General features: G+C 37.6%; 2 protein-coding genes across 3 annotated transcripts; one reads left to right on the forward strand and one right to left on the reverse strand.

Annotated features, from left to right (window-relative positions):
• Positions 1–1,713: 1,713 nt before the first annotated feature.
• On the reverse strand, positions 1,714–5,364 carry LOC126630428 (rop guanine nucleotide exchange factor 7-like). Its single transcript, XM_050300562.1, has 7 exons — positions 4,667–5,364; positions 4,294–4,410; positions 4,006–4,160; positions 3,573–3,647; positions 3,191–3,481; positions 2,577–2,933; positions 1,714–2,478 (listed from the first exon to the last, which is right to left on the reverse strand). The coding sequence occupies exons 1-7, from the start codon at positions 4,995–4,997 to the stop codon at positions 1,978–1,980; spliced, it is 1,827 nt and encodes a 608-aa protein (XP_050156519.1). The 5' UTR covers positions 4,998–5,364; the 3' UTR covers positions 1,714–1,977.
• Positions 5,365–9,593: 4,229 nt separating this feature from the next.
• LOC126629952 (guanylyl cyclase 1-like) lies at positions 9,594–15,657 on the forward strand. 2 transcript variants are annotated; one of them, XM_050300121.1, is made up of 10 exons: positions 9,594–9,878; positions 10,685–10,959; positions 11,109–11,233; positions 12,214–12,325; positions 12,776–12,850; positions 12,973–13,061; positions 13,206–13,267; positions 14,057–14,129; positions 15,211–15,286; positions 15,460–15,657. In XM_050300121.1, exons 2-10 carry the CDS (start codon positions 10,828–10,830, stop codon positions 15,508–15,510), a joined length of 795 nt encoding a protein of 264 aa, XP_050156078.1. In that variant the 5' UTR covers positions 9,594–9,878; positions 10,685–10,827; the 3' UTR covers positions 15,511–15,657. The 2 variants fall into 2 exon arrangements, with proteins under 2 accessions (XP_050156078.1, XP_050156079.1); XM_050300122.1 differs by having other exon boundaries at positions 9,595–9,878; positions 13,209–13,267.
• The last annotated feature ends 810 nt before the right edge of the window (positions 15,658–16,467 follow it).

Here is a 16,467-nt window from a genome sequence, read left to right on the forward strand (position 1 = left end):
CACACTAATGACCGGAGCAATCTAGCGAAGATCACAAAAAGCGACCGTTTTCGCTACCTAGGATCTATCTTGCAAGAGAACGGAGAATTAGATGGAGATCTCAACCATAGAATACAAGCTGGATGGATGAAGTGTAAGAGTGCATCCGGCGTGTTGTGTGACCGTCGTAGGCCACTGAAGCTCAAGGGAAAATTTTATAGGACGGCAATAAGGCCAGCGATGTTGTATGGCACAGAATGTTGGGCGGTGAAGCATCAACACGTACACAAAATGGGTGTAGCGGAGATGAGGATGCTTCGTGGGATGTGTGGGCACACGAGAAAGGATAAGATTGGGAATGAGGATATCCGAGGTAAAGTAGGAGTAGCCGAAATTGAAGGAAATATGAGAGAAAATCGGTTCCGGTGGTTTGGACATGTGCAAAGAAGGCCTACTGACGCTCCGGTTCGAAAATGTGACTACGGGACAGAGGTTCAGGGCCGAAGGGATAGAGGAAGACCTAGGAAAACTTTGGAAGAGACCCTAAGAAAAGACTTGAGTACTTGGATCTAACGGAGGACACGACACAAAACCGAGCGCAATGGCGTTCTAGGATTCATATAGCCGACCCCACTTAGTGGGAAAAGGCTTTGTTGTTGTTGTTGTTGTTGTTGTTGTTGTTGTGGTGTCTTGGAGTGCTAAGAAACAAAACACCGTGGCTCGGTCATCCACTGAGGTAGAATACAAGTCGTTTGCAAACACTGCTGCAAAAATTACTTGGGTTTGCAAGATCTTTTCTGATGTTTCATTTCCTATTCTCATAAAACCTGTCATCTTCTGTGATAACAAAAGTGCTATAGCACTAGCATTTAATCCAATTTTCCATGCTAGGACTAAGCATATTGAGATTGATTACCATTTCATCCGAGAGAAAGTTCTTTTGGGACAGATTGGTGTACAACATGTTAGCACATTGTTACAGGTTGCAGATATTTTCACCAAGCCCCTTCCTGCTGATCATTTTGCTTCCTTGGCTAACAAGCTTTCAGTTTGCTCATCTACCTTTGACTTAAGGGGGTGTGTTAGGAGTAATGAAGGTTCACAATCTTATTAAATGTGTAAAGCACCATATTAGTATCTTAGTGTATATGTTAGTTAAGGAAGTGCTAAGTCAGCACATTAGTTAGATTTGGTATTTATGTATAAATACTCAATGTACACCTAACACAATGTAATGAAATACAGTTGCACAATTCTCTCTCTCTCTCTCTCTCTCTCTCTCTCTCTCTCTCTCTCTCTCTCTCTCTCTCTCTCTCTACATTTTCCTCTCTCTAAAACTCCAATTCCTTACTCGCTAAGATAATACTTTCCACACTCTACATTTTCCTCTCTCTAAAACTCCAATTCCTTACTCGTTAAGATAATACTGTCCACACTAACGAACAATTTTTTCTATCTACATATTTGGATGTCCTAAGTCCCCTAAACCCTTACACTAACGAACAATTCTTTCTATCTACATATTTGGATGTCCCAAGTCCAAAAATCTTAACCTTGGAGTTCTTCATTTTGCCTTGGGTTTGTGTTGTGTTTGTGTGTGTGTGTGTGTGTGTGAGAGAGAGAGAGAGAGAGAGAGAGAGTAAAAAGAGGTCATTAATTTGAAATATTGAACAAGCAATCTCTTGATAAAAAAAATAATAATAATAATTAAAAATTTAAAAAAAAAAAAAAGAATAAGCAATCTCATGTCTATATTGTATCTGCAGAAGTTTCAACGACCAATCTAATGTCTATTTTTTTTCTCCTTTTAGCTACATTTCAAATCCAAACCAACGTATAAAATACCAGGAACTTTAACAAATACATTAAACTCCCCTAGCTCTCCTGAAGCATCAATACTTGGTTCCACCAAGAGGTTTTCTATCTATTTCTATCATTTCAGAAGCTCATTTTGCCTCAACCACTTCCAGAGACGACCATAATTTAATACGCCAAACCTCAGCGATCTGCTTCGTTTGATTTTCTCCCATTTTGGTGGGGCAAGGAATCCTTAAAACGATCCAAAGTTTCTGTGCCGTGTAAGTTTGGTATCGAAACTGACCCTTCCATTGTGTTGCTGCAGATTCTTGCTTTTGTTTCAACACCAAGGTAATTAGTCAAGACTCTCCTCACTCCAAAACTGCGTCGGGGAGGCTTGTCCTTGTTGTTATTGGTGTGGAGAAAAGGAGTCCTCTCTCCCCTTACAGGGCTAATTGAAGGTGCAGGTGACAAGTTAGGCGTGGCAGAAGATCTTTTGTGAGGAGTGCTTGGGGCAGGCACTGGATATGAAACCGAGACCTTCTTGCGAGAAATTACACTGACTGCAGCAACTGATGATAGTTTATCTGTCTGCTTTGCCAAGTCGTCCACATATAGTAAATCTTCAATACGAGCCACAATGTTAAATGCCAGGCTTTCCAAAACTCTTGAATAGCTTTCAAGAATGGACTTTCCAACATCCTGAAAATTTTGAAAACAAGGAGCGTTAATGTTATGACAAAGATATAAGAAAAATAAATAAAATCCAAGGAAATTTTTTCAAAGGAAGCAAAATTAACCTTGTTGCACTGAATCTTGCTGGTGTCCAAGATAGTCTGAGTAAGACAAGGAAACCGCTGCTTCAAGGAAAGCAGGAGGCTTTCAGCTCTTTCTGCCAGTAATTCTCGCTTATCCAGATCGATCACTAGGTCCTTGACTATCTCCCAAGATGACTTTGCGGAGGAGCGGTTTGGATAAGGTGGGGGCTTTGAGTGAGTTCTTCTACGCCAGACAAATATAGACGCTTCAACACGGTTTGCAATCTCTAGAGCAACATGTTCGCTGGACAGGTCAAGGCAGTCAAGCAAAAACTCTGGGGAGAATTTGTCTGATGTAATATATCGGTAAATTATGTCCCCAAGACAGGCCCTTCCGTTCTGATTACACATCATAAGAATTTCAACATCAGATTATAAAACTACAATCTTAGAGTAGAGAAAAGCAGCACATCATTACTCCTAGATGCAAATGTGTAAGTCACCTCTAGATTTATCAACCATAACTATGTAACTTCTATGTGTTTAGAAAAAGCATGATTCAGTAATAAATTTTAAAAGATTTGAAAAAATATATATACTATAACAGCGCACTTCAGTTTCACATAAAAGTAACGTGCAACGTTCAGTTTGCAAACCTTGGGAAGAGTTTCCAAGTACGACTCTGGAACTTCCATTTCTGCAAGAGTAATGCTGTTGATAGCCATTGCAGCTTTTAGTATTTGATTTGTGCATTCCCGCGTGTGTTGCAACTGCTTTCTTGAACTTTCACTGAGACCTTCAGCTGCCACGCGAGGTACAGGTAACCACCACTTCTCCTCTTGCCGCTGGACTGTTTTGCGAAAAGAGGCTGAGCCATCTGATTCAGGGGCCATAACTCCTTGATCAACATACCAGAACTCCGTATTGGTGAAACTATCTAATATTTCCTGGATAGAAAAACAACAAAGACTCCTAAGCTCATAATTACTTATAAAATTGGAAACTGTACATTATGAAACAATCAGGGTCTGGACTCACAAGAAGCATATTGTCTAGCTTACGCAGCGCTGGAAGATTCATAAATAGATCTGATCGGGGCCTGCAAGTCATGACCTGCAGAGTGTACCACCAATAAGAAACAAAAAACATAAGACAGATTGTTCATGCATGCCACAGATTCAACATTCTAGATTTTGCACATTGTTTACCATGCCGTAAAGAGTTATAAACTCATAATAGGGAAAACCATCAAAGAAGGGGACCCTAAAAAGTAAGGTCATGGCATTCGAAAGAAAAACCAACAGCAGAATTATGCTTAAGGTCAGGTGAGCTAGGGTTGTGAAAAATCTAAGCTTCAAAAAATCAATTTACATTTCTCTGTCTTCCTAAATTAAAAGGAAGGATTAAACAAGACATCTTGATGTGATATTACTACAACTGGGAGCAGAGTTAACGCTAAATCAAAGATTACCTCAAGCTTTTTTCCATCAGGAAATGTTTGCCAAGAAGGTATCAATTCAACAATATGGTCGGTGACGCAAATTAGCGATTCCATCTCTCTTCTCCACATTGATTTCTTTTCAGCAGGCAAGGGTTCCAATCTCCACAGTTGCCCAAAAATGGTAGCTACATGTTGTACAAGGAAAAAATAATTAATTGAAAAATAAAGTGCAACATGAAGTAATAGAACCATACAGATATAGTATACATCAATTTGACAGAAATACAAATTGAAAAGAAGCTGGGAGGATGAGCATACCACAGAGATTGGTAATGGCATTCGAAATAGCCATCGCTGTGCAAACCCCTTTGCCACAACCTGACATGTCTTCTCCAAGTAACAATTTTGAAAATCTCTTTCTCATCATGTCCATCTCTATTTGAATTTCCAACATTACAATACGATTACAAAAAGGAAAATTAATAGAATTTCCCAATAAAAAATATAAAGAAATTTAAAATTTAGGATTTTTAGAATCCCCTTTTGGTTTCTGATGCAGCTCAGCTAAAAAGTGAGCCGAAAACACGGTGAAGTTTCAAAATTTTGAATTCTGACCATATTTTTTTTAACTTGTACGACTTTTTTTCAGCAACCAAATGAACCAATAAATCGCAGAAAATCAAAATCTGACCTGCAATTTTGGAAGCCAAATCCTTGTAATTGCAATCATCAACAGGGGCTTTTCGTTCAGCTTCACCCAAATCAGCAACCGAGTTCTTGCACAGCTCAGCCTTCCTGATCGGCCATCCCAACAGCGGCGGCGAAGAAGAAGGCCCTTTTCTTTTCACTTCCTCACCGGAAGTCTCGGGGCTCGATCGGCTGGTACTGCTTGTCTCTCTCGAGTCTCCGCCGCTCGAATCGGTGAGCGACTCGCTTCCTCCACCGACATTGTTAGCTGAAGACTTGACAAACCCAGTTCTTTTCTTCTGCATATTCTCCCTTTTTCTCGTTAAAGACTCCATCTTTTCGATTTGTGAAAAAGCTTGAGCTGCTGCAGCACAAGGAAGGCAAGGGAAATGAGCCAGCGTTCAGCTCAGGTGCTTTCTTCTGCCATGGATTTGGAATGTAAAGCTTTGTGCACTTGAAGTTTTGGGAGGACTTGGGAGGTGGGTTTTGAAATTTATGGAGGATTGATTCAGAAAATAGGGAAGTTTTGCATGATTTGGTGGGCACAGAGTGAAGCAGTCAGTTGAGGTTGAAGACGATTATGTTATCTTTTTCTTAAAATTTGATTTTTGAGTTTGAAGAAAAGGGTGAGTCAACTGCCAATTGTGACATGCCATGCTAACGTCTCTCTTCCTCCTCCCTCTCTCTCTCCCTCCCTCCCTCCCTCCCTCCCTCTTGAGTAGAGAATACGTTCAAAAAATTAATAAAATATAGGACCACGTAGATGGAGGAGTACGGATTTGTTAATTTCTAATTACATTTTTGCCCTCTGACCTTTGTTCGGTCACATTTCTATCATTGTGGTGACTGAGTCCTTGGATACTCAACAATGAGGAAGGATTCCTCTCCACAACGTTTTGTGGTCTATTTACAAAATTTCTTTGTTTATAATTGAATCTGCTAATATTTCTTTGTTCGGCTCGTAATACTTTTATCAATTTTGACTATATGTTTTATACAATTTGATGACCAAATAATCTCATATTTTATTGATTCTTTGTGCTGAAATGATTCTTAGAGAGTGAATTATAATATGAACAGTTCTAATCATAAGCACAAATTTCTGCAAATCGAGAACAAAGTGTTTATGTTTAACAATCGACCAGTTGTTTATGTTTAACAACTATGTTGTGCTCATTTCACTTTGAAGAAAATTCTATGAGATCATACATCGCTTTTAGGGTTAAGCCTGCATAACCCCTAATCTAAAGTCACTTTAGGTCATACAAAAAAATTTCAATGTGAGATAAATTCACTAAGGTGGCTGTATGTGTAACTATGTCGCAAAACTCAACTGACATTGAAGAAAATTCCATTGAGAAGGTACATTGTACTTAGGATGGTTCTATTATAATCCCACCCTTCCTCACAAACACACACAAACCCCCTATTTGTTAATTAGTTTGGCTTTACTCATGTCGACATGACAACTTCTAATCAGACAACCTTACAAGTTCGCCACGTAACACTTATAAAAAACTCGCTCTCCCCTTTCAAGTTGAAAGGTCTTCCAATTCTCCAATACACTACAAATCTATCAAGATAATTGCAAAATCGAATTGAATCTACAAGCTACTCACATAAAGTAAATTATTGGGACAAAAATCCATTGAGAATTTACTTTGTTTTTATCTTGATCAAAGAAATGGAAAAATCGAAAATCATGAGCATACATGAACTTATATGGAATAGGAAAGTTAGGTCAAGGTTGAAATTTGATGATCTTCAAAGCCTGAATTTGCAACTTTTCTTCCATGCCATCAAATCAACAAGTCCCGAGTGGGATTCAGCCTGAAAACCCAGACCTAACATGGCCCCTGGCCCCAACAAGTATCTATGATCTCTGGTTTATTTTCTTTCACCTGCGTATTAGTATGGGGACAGGGGACCAACCCACATAATGATGACATATGGTATGAATCCCACTAAAGAAAAATGTTGTCAATTTGGACTACCCAAAACGCAAATTTAATTGCCATTTATGGACCACAAGAGAAAATTTTCGTATTAATTATTTTGGTCACTTCATGACAAATTTATGTTAAATAAAGTTCAAAATGATAAATATACCTTTAATTTAATCAACAATGGCCCAAAATGATTTGACAAAAATTTGGGAGTTATTTTTGTTATTTTATCCTTATTTAACGAAGATTTTTCAGAAAAAGACCAGATTGATGGTAAACAAACTCATAGATCAATTCTATTGATTTTAAATATTAGAAACCAGAGTGAATAGTGACTCTTGCTTTTGGTGGCTAGAAATCATAAGGCTCGTAGTTACTACCATCTTTATAGAGAGTAGACAAATATTGTGCAATTAGGCGAGGGCAGTTTGGTAATTCAAATGTGGGATTTGAGAATCGATAAGGTAGCCGTTTAAGGGGGGGTAGGTCCTGCTGAGGTCCACGAGCAACAAAAAAGCACCTCGTTGAATGACTAAAATCCATGTATATTATTCACCCTAGAACTTCCTTTTGGACTTTTTGCTTGAATTTTAGTAAAAAGTGAAAATCTTACGGTTTATGAGACGCTATTTTACCTTTTAGCTGCAAATTCACCTTTATGTTTTGAACAAAATCGGCATGTTTTATTGTTAATATACTATCGGTAATGTATTAATAATATTATTAATGTGTTTTTTTTATTGACATGTTATCGATAGTGGTTAATTTATGATGTTTTCTTTGGGTGGGCAAGGTATAAAAACTTGGTGTAGTGCCTAAGTTTCTTATTGATGATTGGTGAGTTGGTCTTAGCAATGGTGACGTTGGAGAGATTAAAGAATGAAGTTGAGATTGAGAAATTTGAGTGAAGTGAATGAGTTTGGGTGAAGTCAGTTTGAATGGAAATAGATGTTGATTTTGGGTCAAAAAAGGAATTTGCATCCCTTTGTAACCCCGCACTACCTTGTCTTGCCTAAACTGTTGGGTGGGCAAAATCTTGCCTTACCAATAATAAATAAAGACTACAAGTTCTGTTCGTCAAAGTAGTACAGAAGAAGGATAAACCTAGCTACGAGTGAATCCAATATTATGAGATTTATAAAACATTCAAGGGTGGTTTCATCTGCTTGAAATCCCCAAGTTATATGTGTGTAATTCCACCAACTCCCAACTTCCAACATAAAAGGATGAAGAGGGCCTCAAGGCAAATGCCCCACAATATTCATCATACTGAATACTTTGCATGGTGGAGAGCACAACACTGCATGATCAAAGACGAAAAGGATGTATGTGGTCCAATACTCTAGTAGATGGAATGTTAATTTTTTATTTATGTTTTTCGTATTCAAAACTCTTCATATTTTAAATTATTGTAATATTTATAATTATCCCCTCTCTTCTTAATAATAATAAATTTTTTTTTTTTTAAAAAAAAAAGACGAAGAGGACTAAAGTTCAAATATCCCCCATGTCACGACTGCAAAATAAACCAATAAATAATAAAATAAAGTAGCAAAAACACCAAAGTCTTTTGGATTGTAAATAGCCGTTGGTGACGGTGAAAGCAGAAGCAATAAGCTATAAGCTAAAAAGCTAAAACCTTTGACTTTTTTGTATAGTTCTCATGGCGGTACAGCCTTTACAGCCTCGTTGAGGTTGCTTTTCGCAAGCGCAAAAGTTGCATTTTCTTTTCTGCATTCATTTTATTTTCCCTCCTTTTGCATTCAACGTTGGGCCATAAAATTCAAAGACTTTAAATTTGAATAGGTGGTTGTCTCTTACAAATTGGATCTGTCCTCAAACCCACTATCTTCAGCTACACCCTCTACAACTTGTGGCAGGTTTAATTTGTAGGCTGGGGGAAGTTAGTTGGCCTATCTCATTCAAATACATTGGATTCTCTCGTTACAAAATAATATTTACTTATCTGAAAAAAAATTGAAAATAAATAGTATGTAACTATCTGCTTATCCAGGAAAATTGAGAATAAATAGTATGTTACTATCTATGTACGACAGTCCAAGATTCCAGAAATCGGAAAGACTCATAAAGGCATTTTAACATTTTCTAGCCACCATCGTGCGATTCACTAGCGCCAAAAATCTAACCCACGACGTGCTGTGTGAAATATCGACATGGAATTCGTCCCCAATCAATGAGCCATCCTTTAGTCGTTGAAAACTATGGATCCATTTGATAATTGTTTTATTTTTAGGGTTTCAAAGAGATAAAAGAGAAATACATGAGAAAAATAAGAGATATAGAAGAGTGAAGAAAGATAGTTGGAAAGACATAGGAAAAGGGTATCTAGAAAAAATAAAACCAAAAACTAACAACGAAATAATTCAATCAAACTCTACATAACTCAACTATTTGCTAGCAAAGAAAAAAAAAACTATTCTTCACAAGAATTCATAGGCAAGTAACTATTGTACAGCATTGAAATACTGTCACGTTGTTAAATAATGTGAAAAAATATCAATCATACTAGTCTACGTACTTTTAACACGTGAACTATTCATATCACGAACCGTAGCAAGTGGCTCAGTGGTAAAGGCACGGACTGCTGATGCTCAATAAACAACAAAATGTGAGAGGTTCTAGGTTTGATGTTCTAAGCTGGTGAGTCTACTTGGTTGTGGCTACGATATGGTGAAATTCCTTATAATCTCGCCAGACCTGAAAAAAGTATAACCATAGTCTACTACCAATTGTCTTCTTTTTCATAAAGTAAATAAATAACAATACATATCACGTTGTCGTATTCCAGTACTACCTAACAATGTCAGAATACTGAGATCCCGATTCCTTCAGTTTTTAGCCCAAGCCATCAGCACAAAAACCCACTGGGCCTTCTTCTTCCTTCCTCCTCTCCCTCTCTCACTCTCTCCTTCTCCTGCAACCCACTTGTCAATTTGCGATTAAACCCAAAATTTCTCATCCCCACAAATGAAATATATATAATATTTATTTTGAACAAACAAATGAAATATTTTTGTGTGGCGGCGACAAACGAAAATAAGAGAAAAAGGAAACCGCAAGTTTTTGTCAATTTGAGACCAACCAAAACAAAACACAAAAATATTTAAGAGCTGAAAAACACAAGACATGGAATTTAGAATCTGAATGTTTTTCCGGGCAGGATCAAATCGGACAAGGACATAACCAGCCAGACAAGGATTCCTTGGAACTCTGCCCGCCTTTCCGCTTCTGTCGTCTTTTCCCTCAAAGGTCATGTCTTTTTCCATCATTCGCTTTTCCATCTGTTTTATGAAATGATTGGATTTTGATCTGAAACTTGCAGCTGGATTGCTTTGCCTCCGACCATTGCTTTCGTTTTGATACCTCGGATTGCAAGTATTGAGCTTTAATGTCGTTTTTTGATGAATTATTGAGCTCAATTATTGGTGGTGCTTTTTTTTTTTTTTTTTTGTCCGTTTGATTGATTTAGATGTAAGTGTTGAGCTATTGGTTCAATTTCTTTGCAGTTTTGATTGCGGAAACTGGAAATTTAATCAAATTTATGGAAATTGATTGGTTATATTTTATGGGTTTTCGCATCGGATTCGTTATCATGTGTAAATCTACGTTCTTGTGAGCATCCATTAGCTTCTTTCCAAATCAGAAACCCTGGTTTTTCATTTGAACTGAATAATTGAATGCAAATGGGGTCGCAGCTCAGCTTGATTCTGCCTGAGTTGGCTTAGAATTACTGCTTCTGGTAGGGCTAAAAGCTCTTTCTGAATACGTTTGGCAGAAAAGCTTAAGAAGCACATGGACTTGTAACAAGAATTTCGATGTGTTTCTATATAAAAGTACTTATAGAAAAAGCAGTTATGAGCAGAACTGCTTCCCACAGAAGCAATCCTAAATAGCCTAACTGAATCTCTAATAGTCTTTCATACATCATGCCCTGGCAAAGTGCAAATGTTGTTTGATTACGGCATTTTTTTTCGTGGTTGGAGAAATTAATCTTTCATTCCTCTTCGTTGTTTAGTTTGGAAACCTGATATATTTCTATGTTCAAAATGCAACAGGTTGCGGAGATATACAATATACCCTTTAAAGATTTTTGGGGAACTTTATTACTGGGATAACCAAGTGAAATAGCCACTTTGATTATCTAAATATCTGAGATTTAGTGTGGCGGGGTGAAAACCCTTAGCGAAGTTGCTCACACATGTGGCCTTCGTATTTTTTATTCAATAAGATTCTTAAGACAGAAGATGAAGGTGTATCAAATGGAGAACATTCAGGCATGGTAGAACCCTACCCATGTGAACAGCCGTTGCCCTGCTCGCACTTTGTTGAAGTGAGATTCTGTCGCTACCTTTCTTATTGATTATCTACATTGAAATTACAACTGTTTTCAGTATGTACTATAACAATATATGGATTCCAAGTGGACCCATCAAATGGTATTGTTAGTTTTAATTTGTTTAGGTGTCCTGGTGCTTATAGGTCCCGCACATAAACCAGCAAGATTCTTGGGATTGCGGCCTCGCCTGCGTTCTTATGGTCTTTCGGACCCTTGGCATAGACAACTGCGATATTCAGACATTGGCAGAGCTATGTCACACAAATAGGTGTTCCCTTCTTTATAGAGTCAGAACTTCATTTCCTCCTTTGTTAGTCTGTTATGTACTTTACTTTGAGAATTTGTTCTTTAGAAATTATCAATGTTTATAGCATTTTGGGTTTTGTGATTGGTGAAGATAGAATGTGTAGACGAATAAAATCCATTCCTCGAAAAAACTAGCCTTTTATTGTATTGCTGTATTAATCTACTCTTTCTTAGAAGGTCTTATTTACGAGGACATGCTGTTTGTTACAGAAATGAATATTCTAGGTGGGATATCATATTAATGCTTGATACCTTTTTTGTTGCCAAAAGTTTCAGTTAGAGACTAGAGTTAATACTTGATACATCTGTCACATATTCAATACAAACTTATATGAAAAGTTTCTGATATATCTGAATGCTGACATATCGTTTGCAGCATTTGGACCGTTGATCTAGCATATTTATTACAGAAGGTCTGTTATGTACTTTCCTTTGAGTATTGTCCTTTATAAATTGATTGATGTTTATAGGGTTATGATTTTGACGATTGGTAAAAAAGTGCGGATGAATAAAAGTCCATCCTCGATCTAATGTTGAAGCCACTAGAGTTTAAACTTGAATTACTATATTAGTTTATTTTTTCCTAAAGGTTTTATTTACAGAAGCGCATGCTGTGGCTATACCTTATGTATTCTGATACAGAAACAAGTAGCATGCAACACTATTCGTTTTTTCTCACTCACTTTTCAACCAACAGATGACTTTATGTTTCTTCTTGTATACAAATAAATTTTTTTTTTGTGTGAAGTTCGAATAGCTATGGAGCATGCTAGGTATGTTTGTGTGAAGTTGGAATGGTTATGGAGTATATAAAAATATTTGATACCTTCTTGTTGCAAAAAATTTGAAGTTAGACTTATACTTGATTCATCAGTGACATATTCAATATGAGCTTACGTGAAAAGTTTCTGGTATAACTGAGTGCTTGCATCTTGTTTGCAGCATTTGGACCGTTGATCTAGCATTTTTACTACGGAAGTTCTCTATTAGTTTTTCCTACTTCACAGTGACATTTGGAGCAAACCCTAATTATTCTGGCGAGACATTTTATAAGGTGATTTTACTATTGAGATGGATATGTTTTCGTTGACAGTATTTGGTGTTGGTTAGTATGAACTAGATTGTATTGGTTGTTTGCAAGATCTGGAATGCACGTCTTAGCCTAATTGTCTATCAATTATAGATGCATATATCATATGACAACGAGGACCCAAACTGCATATAGACAAGATCATTGTCTGTCACGATTTCCTGGCATTAGCCGAACTTTGAATATTTACCAATGAGTGTCACCTAAAACTGCATGATTACAAGTAATGCTACTTATTGCGTTTGGTATATGTAAAAGAAATGAGAAGTTGAACATTTTATTTAATTTTGAAAAGAAAACTTGTTTTGGATTTAAAGACTGTAGTATCACTTTTCTTAGTTCATATACTTGTGAGCTTGTCTTTTCAAATCTTGATGCGCATAAAAGTTTCAAATAATTAGATTTATTCTGCAGGAGCAATTACCTAATGATCTGGAGCGAGTTGATAATCTATTTCAAAAAGCACTAGAAGCTGGAATTAATATACAGGTATAATTGCTAGCTGCTCATTTCAGTTCTTGGTTACCTCTTCCCAAATTAAGAGCCAGACATCCTTTTTACTTATAATTTTCTTAGAACAAGGCAATAAACCTTCTTTCTTTTGTTTACAGCGCAGATCAATCAGTCGAGAAGAAATTTGTTTTTCGATTTTGTCTGGGAAATACATTGCCATTGTTTTGGTTGATCAGTATAAATTGAGGTTCAAACTTCTCGCTTTCCCTTCTTTCTTTCTTCCCCCTTGATTGATAACTGTTCTTTACTGCTTGCAATAAATGTATGACATATATGATCAAGTCTAAATACAGGGCTAATGGAAAATATTTCTGTCAAAATTTTGTCACAGTAGGTCTTCTCCGGACGATGTTTTCGTCTCAGACTATTGTGTAAGCAACTCTGGTTACACAGGTAGGACTGTTACTTTTAGTTACCCTGGTGCTGCAATAATCTGAACTAAAAAGTTTTTCGCCACTCAGTATTGAGTATGACATGATTGTGCTTTTGTTTGTTTGGGGAGGGGGGGAGGGTGGTGGGAAGGATATCTATGTTGTATATGTACTAGTTGACCAAAAGAAAGGAAAACGGACATAAATACATGAAAAATGACAAGCTCATGCTTGTGTATAGCTCAACTCCTAGTCAAAATTTACTTTAGCACCTATATTATCCTGGAGATTGTAAGCATCTTTCTGCACATATTATTTAAGCTTAGCGAGACAGGTTGGATGACCTCTTGTGTTCAGAACCGTGATAACATAGCTCATAGGCCTGTAATTCATGTTAATGTCATTCCATTTCCAAAAAGTGAGAACGGTGGTTAGCAATGAGCTAATTCCTTTAGGATGTTTCTCCAACATGATTTCCCCAGCTCTTCTGAATTAACAATTTATGGAATTATAATTCAACTTAAAGGCATGCTCTATGCTGGGATGAAGTATGTATATGGTCCCATATCATAGTGGATAGGTTGTTGGGTTTCTATCCATGCGTCTTGGGTTCAAAAATCCCCCCTCCCATAAATTATTGTAATAGTTTCAAACCCTTCCCCCTCCCCTTAATAATAATTAATTAATTAAATGCTGGGATGAAGTATCTTTTTGCACGTCCTGATTATTCACTTCTGCTCCCAGTCACAACCTTCAGAAGTTTACGTCTTTAGATGAATGGATTACTGATTATTATTATTGTCTTTTGTAGGTCACTATGTCGTCATATGTGGGTATGACACTACTGCAGATGAGTTTGAAATTAGAGATCCGGCCTGTTCAAGGTATTATCTTCATTACAAGTTTTTTTCTTTTCCCTTCTTTTTTGGGAAAGAAGAAGAAAATCTGTTACCTTATCTTCTATTGATGCCGTTGGGTCATCTTCGTTCGTGTTTAGCTTTCTCACTGGTATAAAGCATGATGACATCAATTTGGAGATTACCTGACTCCAACAATTTCTTAAATTTTGTGGAGTATTATGAGTTTGACAGGCAAACAAATTCAACACTTCCTGCCTTGACTAATAAGTTATACTTACTAGAAAGATTTGAGTGATGAGTTATGAAAACCCATCGTATGATAAGTTTAGGTTTGTCAAACCTCTTAGAGAGGATAGGAGACAATCCAGCTTTCATGATTTCTAAGGTCTTAGTTCATCATGAATTCCAATCTACCCATCACATAAAACTAAGTTAATTTTATTCTTTACACTAAGTTCATCACCCTATGACATTCCTGCTATTGGGTTTAAAGTCTAGCAACTTGAGTGAGTGGTACTCCACCAAAAGAATAGTTAAGTTCCGATATTTAACGGCTAAACCTATTGATGGTTGGGGTGAAATTTGATCTTCTGAATCTCAATTAATTGAGTCTCCAGCACCTGGTATTATTTCGAGATGTTCCGTATTAAGACTGCAAATGTTAATCGGAAAGGCTGCATTATGCTTGCATATAGCCAATAGTGCTGAAGAAGTCAAACCTTATGGTCGTTATCATTCGTCGCATGTTTCCTTACTTAGAATGGGGAAAGACATGATTGTTCAGGTACGGGATAAACCACCCCCTCCTTGGTAATATGATACCTGGTTGATTAGGCATGGGATAAATGATTTTGATGTGGGGCCCACTTATTTTTTATTCCTCGTGTGATAGTAAACGCAGGAATGGGAATGATACCCATACCTTCCATACCCATTCCTGGTGAGTAAGCATGCCCTCAATGAGTTTTGTTTATGTCAATAGTCTTCGATACGAGATTTACACGCATGTGTGCTTACATTTGCATTCTTTAGGCACGGTGAACACAAAGCGATTGTGTTCCCAAATTCTTTTAGCTTATAAAAGATTACACTCTGGTAACTGCAGGAAAAATGAGAGGATCTCCTCAACGTGCTTAGAAGAAGCCCGCAAATCCTTTGGTACCGATGAGGATCTTCTCTTGGTAATCCAAACTGAGCCTTCACCTCGTTGTGCACATCGGTTGTCATTTAATCATTATTTAGTTGCTAGGGTGTTAGTTATGGGTCCCTAATTCTTCCATGGCACCAAGTAACTTCACCTGTCACAAACATCTAATGGTAGAAACAACTAATTTCGTGTGGGATTTCGATGCAGATATCTCTGAAGAAGAGTGGGAAGCAAAATCGCCCGGGAACACACCAGTGATTGTATTGATTGCTAACATCAATTGTCGGTCCCTACGAAAACGAAGAAGCATATGTATTACAAGTTTTTTCGTGTATAGAAATAGCATGTACCATATAGGGAAAAATTGTTTCTCTATTGATTTTAAGATCACAGTATTTGAGCTCCCGACCCTGCGTAAAGCGGGAACCTTGTGCACTGGGTACGACCTTTAGTATTTGAGCTCCCGAATTGGTAGGATGGACGTGCAAACCACCAACAGACATAATTGTACATCATGTAACATGTATGTATGTATGTATTCTGAATTACCATCTCCATTTCCTAACAGATTCTTATTTCTCTCAATAAAGTAGAATCGCATGACCCTTCCTTGAGTTTTTCTGTATTTAATCTCTAGTGATTTTCACTTCCGTATGTCATATTGTAAATGCAGTTTTCACCTATTTTTTGGCCCTCAATCAGTGCGTTGAGATGTGTCTATCCCTCTCTTAATTCGAAATCAAAAGCTAAACTAAAAAGAAAGGACCACGACGTTTTCCATAATGTGAGATAAATCTTGTTGGATAATGGCAGGATGTGAACCACCAGTCGATTAGCTGCATTTTGTTGATCGACCGGCTCCTCACGTTTTGCAACTATCCTGCAAGATTCTGGACAATATCCCCTCGTTGTAAGAGCAAGTCCACCGGAGTGGAAATGTGCCAGCCCTTAGTCCAAAAATCAAACTGACCCTCAGTCAATTTGCTCCAGCCCACCCTTTTGCCTGGGACACAGCCCAAGCTGGTCTCCAGGCCAGCCCAAATTTGACTGAGCAAGGAACCGGGCTGTTTGCTGACGCGTGCATTTCACGGGGCCGTGGCGCGAGTGCCCGACAGCCTTTCAGCCTCAACCTCCGCCTCTGGTGGCCATGAAGCCAATCATGTCGTCCCTTTCCCCAACCTCCCTCTCCAAATCCCGAATCCTGGCGCTGGAATT

This window comes from Malus sylvestris, chromosome 7 (genome assembly GCF_916048215.2).
Source record: "Malus sylvestris chromosome 7, drMalSylv7.2, whole genome shotgun sequence".
NCBI classification, from domain to species: Eukaryota; Viridiplantae; Streptophyta; class Magnoliopsida; order Rosales; family Rosaceae; genus Malus; species Malus sylvestris.

What these genes read in the sequence shown, in the direction of transcription:
- LOC126630428 (XM_050300562.1), bottom strand. Translation starts at nt 4,997, where the DNA reads ATGGAGTCTTTAACGAGAAAAAGGGAGAATATGCAGAAGAAAAGAACT. An exon ending in TTTGGCTTCCAAAATTGCAG is followed by an intron (nt 4,411 to 4,666) that starts GTCAGATTTTGA and finishes AAATTCAAATAG; the next exon opens with AGATGGACATGATGAGAAAG. An exon ending in TGCCATTACCAATCTCTGTG is followed by an intron (nt 4,161 to 4,293) that starts GTATGCTCATCC and finishes TACAACATGTAG; the next exon opens with CTACCATTTTTGGGCAACTG.
- LOC126629952 (XM_050300121.1), top strand. Translation starts at nt 10,828, where the DNA reads ATGTGGCCTTCGTATTTTTTATTCAATAAGATTCTTAAGACAGAAGAT. An exon ending in AAGCTGGAATTAATATACAG is followed by an intron (nt 12,851 to 12,972) that starts GTATAATTGCTA and finishes TTTTGTTTACAG; the next exon opens with CGCAGATCAATCAGTCGAGA. An exon ending in GTTGATCAGTATAAATTGAG is followed by an intron (nt 13,062 to 13,205) that starts GTTCAAACTTCT and finishes ATTTTGTCACAG; the next exon opens with TAGGTCTTCTCCGGACGATG.